Genomic DNA, 5,632 nt, shown 5'->3' with positions numbered 1-5,632 from the left:
TGCGGCTCTTCCACAACAACATGTCACAGTCATCTGTTTCTAGATGAAACGTGTTTTCCAGTCCAAGTGAAATCGCACGGTTGTTATTAAGCAGCGGCTCGGACACTTATTCTACCAGACGTGTCTCCGAATTAACAACCCTCCTTTTCCAATTCCCATGCGAGGAACATAGTGTGAGAAGAACAGCGTTTCGGGGAAGAATCCGTGACGACTTTTCTGTCACACAGTTGTCTATTTGTCACAGATCACTGAAGGGTGTAAAAATAAAGCCTGTAATCATTGTTTAATTTGAGCTCCGAGGTCGTGCTCCTATTGTCCTCCTCCTCCTCCTCATTGTCACAGTAATCGTGACACTGATTTGACCGTTTAATGTGAATGTGATGCAGGTCCCACGTGTCGCTCTCGTGTCCCTTTTAAAAATAAAAGCAGGAGGTGCGGAGGCACGTCTCCTGGTTCTCACACTCACACACGGTTAAAGCATTACTGCGGTATTAGGAAGGTTCTGTTTGCTCTCCTGCACGTGGCTTTTATCCTGTGAGTGTTTGGTCGCGTCTGCATGAAACGTAAAGAAAAAAACCTTCAACATCTTGATGATGTCAGGAAAACGTCTTAAACGTCCACGTGCAGACAACAGATGTCTGTCTGCACGTGTTCGTGACTCATTTATGTCGGTTATAGTTGTACAACACGGTTAATCGTTTGAGGAAAGTTGTTTGTTGTGCGCGGAGCAAAGTGTGCAGCAGCTGAAACGCGCGCGCGCGCGTGTGTGTGTGTTTGTGTGAGACACGACTGAAGGTCAAAGGGCAGCTCGGAGGGTGAGGTGCATAGAGATTGCGAACATGGTGAGCATCCCGTCCGCTAATGGGAGGCTGACCCCCGCGCATCGAGCTCACCTGGCCGCCTCCCTCCGTTAAGTAACGCAGGTGCGCGCGCGCGCGAGAGAGAAAAGGTGAGACCTCGTCAGAACCAACGACGGCCACCCGGATCCTCACACACCCACCACGTCTCCTCCGCTCACATTGTCGATGACAACATGGACGCGCGTGCAGCGTTCGGTCTCCCTCGCGCGTGCATCATGCCTCCCGTGGCTCCTCGGCTCCTCCCAGTCTCCCACAAGCACCGGAGTTAGTGAGTGAGCCTGGCGTGCACGCGGAGCGGAGCACGTGCACGGCGTCTCTCACGTGGGGATGGGAGCGTGCGGCTTGGCGCTCTGAATGAATGGAGCTCGTGGAAAGCATCATCCGGCAGGAAGAGAGGCTCAGATAACGCTGCCCTCAAGGTAAGACCAGAAAGGGCTTCCTGTGGAATGAATTAGGAAATAAGGTTTGATCTTAATGATTTACTTCTGGAGGAAACTTTCCCTTCACTTTCCTGTCAGTTCTCCTCCCAGGTGCATGGCTGATTCACATTGCTTATGCTGTGTGATCTATTTTTGATAGTTAACTGTGGTGATATTAAGGCTGTGTGACTTCATATTGAGTAAAGAAAAATATCTGGAAAAACAACAACTTTTTCCAAATACAAGTCATCGTGAAGACTGACGGAAAGCTCCTCAGATGTAAGTAAAAAGATCTTAAGAGTGATGTAACATATTTCTCTGTATCGCAAATCGAATCTCAGTTTACCAGAACTATTTTTTCGGGCGTATTTTTGGAATCAAGCTCCCACATCTTCTTCTCCCTGAGACCAGAGCACTTATTGTTTCTCCCCCATGTGCTGCTGATCATCAGACTCGGACGAGAGCTTGGATTACACTCGGCTCCCGTGTTGCATCATTACAAGCCGCACACCGAAGGGGAAGATCGTAAGAGGGACTCGAGCTGGTAGCGCGTGCGGCTGTAATCAAATACCCTCCATAACTCCATTTATACACTATATACTGTATAATATAGAAATATCTAATATATATGCTGTACATTTGATATATATTTATTTTTAGATTAGTTCTTTAAAAAAAGATTAAAATATAATAGATTTACTGATGCTGGTGTTAACATTTAAAGTGCATTATGATTTTTTATTAAAACTAATCATTGATTCCATCTATTAAACATCCATCGCTTTGATTCCACGGTCAAAGGTGAGGCAAGAAGTGAAGTGACTACTTCAAAGGAAAAACATTGTATCGAACTGAATTCAGGTCAGCCATCTGGCACGAGGTAAATCTTTCTTTCTCAAGATTTAAGACCTCTTTTCCCAAACTCCATCAGCATGTGTAAGACCCGCCGAGTCAATAATAACCTCATTACATCCCAACACCGATGCGCGTGGATGATTGATGCAATACTGCTCCGAGAGCAGAGCGGTCATTCCGCTGAACGCGGCGTTATCAGAGATGTGAGAGGACGTACGCTTGACTGAATCAACCCAGAAACAATAATAAAAAATGAAAAAAACCACAAGGATTGGACTATTGATTTCTGGATGGAGTCCATTGTGTAATGTGATCTCCGATTGATTCCGCCTCTCGGCCCTGCAGGAATGTCCTCTAACTGGAACATGTTCCTCTGTCATTAGTTAATGGATGTTTGGTATTTACCCCAAAAAGCTGATCCATCACACCTCCGCCTCTCTCGCACCCAGATACCCCCATGACCCAGAATATCAACGCCACCTGGGAGGGCCTGAGCCCTCCCAATTCCTCGAGAGCGCCGGAAAACACTCCGACCCACCGCAACGTCACCTACGTGGCTTTCTACCTCCACGAGCCGTCTGTGGCTGTGGTCTTCACCGTCTCCTACCTGCTCATCTTCCTGGTGTGCATGGTGGGCAACGGCGTGGTGTGCTTCCTCGTGCTGCGCAGCAAGAACATGCGCACCGTCACCAACCTGTTCATCCTCAACCTGGCCATCAGCGACCTGCTGGTCGGCATCTTCTGCATGCCCACCACTCTGGTGGACAACATCATCACGGGTGAGGATGGGTATTGGAGTTCAACTGGATGTCTTCTTAGTGGAAAAATGAAGTCGTTCACAAACCTTTGTCCTCTGTGTCCTGCAGGATGGCCCTTTGGGAGCTTGGTGTGTAAGCTTAGCGGCATGGTCCAGGGGATATCCGTCTCAGCATCTGTGTTCACTCTGGTGGCGATAGCCGTCGACAGGTAAGAGCTGTCGCAGCGTTGCCGGATTTTATGAGCTCGCAAAAAGACTTGTTTTATACCCTTTTGACGGGTTCCTCCGATCCCCTTCGTGTCAGGTTCCGCTGCATCGTCTACCCTTTCAAGCAGAAGCTGACCATCGCCACCTCCAAGTTAATCATCGTCGTCATATGGGTCCTCGCCGGGTGCATAATGTGTCCCTCTGGGGTCATGCTGCAGGTGACGAGGGAGCAGAGGGTGCGAATCGTCACCGGCAGCAACGGCGACAGCCGTCCGTTCTACTGGTGCCGGGAGAACTGGCCCAATCAGGAGATGCGTAAGGTCTACACCACCGTCCTCTTTGCCAACATCTACCTCGCTCCTCTCAGCCTCATCGTCGTCATGTACGCCCGGATCGGCATCACCCTCTGCAAGACCGCAACCCCGGTGAGGGGCGCCGGAAGCGTGTCCGATGAGGGCGGCGGCACCGTCAGGCCCGGCGCGGAGGGCCGTCACACACACATTTCCAAGAGGAAGAATCGGGTGATAATGATGCTGCTGATCGTGGCTCTGCTCTTCATCCTGTCCTGGCTCCCTCTGTGGACGCTGATGATGCTGAGCGACTACGCCAGCCTGACGGAGCGCCAGCACCGCGTCGTCAACATCTACGTCTACCCCCTGGCCCACTGGCTGGCCTTCTTCAACAGCAGCGTAAACCCCATCATCTACGGGTTCTTCAACGAGAACTTCCGCAGGGGCTTTCAGGCCGCGTTCAAATTCCAGCTGTGCTCCGAGGGCATCAGGCTCCAGAGGCCGTACTCCAATCGGAACCGGGGGAACGCCGTGGTGCCGCTGCAGCCGGCTGTCCTCAGCAGACGGAGCTCAGGAGTCGGGTCGGTGGGGAGCGGGAAGCGCTCGCGTAAGGAAGGAGGGAGCCTGTCCGCCAAAAGCCATGTCAAAGAGCAGGACCTGATCGTGGAGGACCTGGAGAAGGTCTCCCAGATCTAGACAGAACATAGGCCCGTGGAGACCTTCTAAGGCTTGAAAGGACAGTGGAAAAGGCCGACTCGGACGGGATTCGACGCCACGTAGAGGCCGTCTGTGAGTTGAATGTACATGGAGGGTTCATGACTCCTTCTGGAGCTGTTGTGAATGTTTAATATGGTGTACAAAGCCAAGGTAAACAAGCAGAGTTAATTTTGGTTTAAATCAGAGAGAATCAAATTTGAGGAAAAATATTCTAAAAGTTGAGGGCAGGAGAAGGACTTGTGTATCTCTCGGCAGCCAAACAGACTAAAGTTTATCATTTATTAAGTTTATCACAGCAGTCAGTAATCACTTTTCATAAGGAGTCAGAGTCACTACGTTGTTCCGTAATTTACAAATTTAATGAATAACAATGGCGCCAACTTTGGTGAGAAGTACATCGTGTTCTGCTGATCCCGCCGGGGGCCGGTTTGGGGTCGTGAAGCAGCGGCTGTAGGTGTGAGATTTGGTGTGTTTCTTGGATTGTCGTTAAAGTGCCGTAAAAGCACCACGCTGTGCGCTCCAACCCTGATAAAAGGCGACGCAACACCTGTGCGATTCAATGAATAGCAAAGCGGCGCCCTTCCTTTCCTTTGTTTCCGAGGAGCACTGCACGTAACTCCGGAAAGATTTCGAGGAATCTCCCAGCGGTTTTTCTGCCAATTTAAGGAAACCGAGGAAGAGGAGTAGCACAATTCTCGAGGGTGAAGTTGCAAGGCTCCTCCGGTCAAGCAGCCGCACGCCGCGGGCGCCATAACGGACGGCCGTGACCAAGGAAGAGGATCACAGACTCGTCGTGAAAGCCCCCTTAAAATCCAATTTTGACTCCAAAGACACAAAAGGTTGTGTTTTTTCGGCATAGCTTCCAAACCAACACTAAAAGTGTACAATATGCTGTGTAATTTTGTCATTGCCAAACCTACTACAAAGGTGATCTGTGTCAACGATGGACATCATTATAAAAAGGATTTGAGCCCCTTTGCCCCCAAGTGACCTTTTTATTTTTTTTTAAATGTTTAGATGTTGTACAGCCAAGAGTGCTTATCTTAAATAGATATTAATTATGTTTGGAAAATATTTGATCTCACAGAAGTTGTTGTTATTACGTCGTTATCAGTACAGTGCATTGTCCTGAAATCCTGTGGTGCTACGGAGCATGCTAAAGATTATATAAAATGTATATTTGATTCAGCTTACACATATTTTATGAATGAACTTTCATAAACCTCAAGGATACACACAGCGTGTATTGGTCAGAGAGACTGGACCCAAAAAACACGCTTTAGGCCTTTAAAAATGAATGAATAGCCTTTGTTTATAAATCACTGCTTTACATCGACAAGGATAAAGGGAGAAGATCCTTAATTTGTGATAGACAAAAAAAAGAAACAAAATCTTACTAGATTAAACGGACAGCCTTTAATCAAACAAGTATCATATTTATAATACAGCGTTTCATATTTTTGGTCTGGAAGGAAAAAAGTGGTGGTACAAAGGGATGAGACCTTTTAGCGGAGAACTAAATAAGAA

The 5,632-nt window shown here is 48.4% G+C and overlaps 1 protein-coding gene across 2 annotated transcripts; it reads left to right on the top strand.

Annotated features, from left to right (window-relative positions):
* Positions 1-1,150: 1,150 nt before the first annotated feature.
* LOC119227002 (neuropeptide FF receptor 2-like) lies at positions 1,151-5,127 on the top strand. Of its 2 annotated transcripts, XM_037485443.2 has the most exons (4): positions 1,151-1,279; positions 2,584-2,913; positions 3,001-3,100; positions 3,196-5,127. In XM_037485443.2, the coding sequence occupies exons 2-4, from the start codon at positions 2,592-2,594 to the stop codon at positions 4,082-4,084; spliced, it is 1,311 nt and encodes a 436-aa protein (XP_037341340.2). In that variant the 5' UTR covers positions 1,151-1,279; positions 2,584-2,591; the 3' UTR covers positions 4,085-5,127. The 2 variants fall into 2 exon arrangements, with proteins under 2 accessions (XP_037341340.2, XP_062414808.1); XM_062558824.1 differs by lacking the exon at positions 1,151-1,279 and having other exon boundaries at positions 2,527-2,913.
* Positions 5,128-5,632: the final 505 nt, after the last annotated feature.

This window comes from Pungitius pungitius, chromosome 18, assembly GCF_949316345.1.
Source record: "Pungitius pungitius chromosome 18, fPunPun2.1, whole genome shotgun sequence".
In the NCBI taxonomy this organism is placed as follows: Eukaryota; Metazoa; Chordata; class Actinopteri; order Perciformes; family Gasterosteidae; genus Pungitius; species Pungitius pungitius.
Note: the sequence above shows the minus strand (reverse complement) of the source record. Positions and strands in the feature narration are given on the sequence as shown.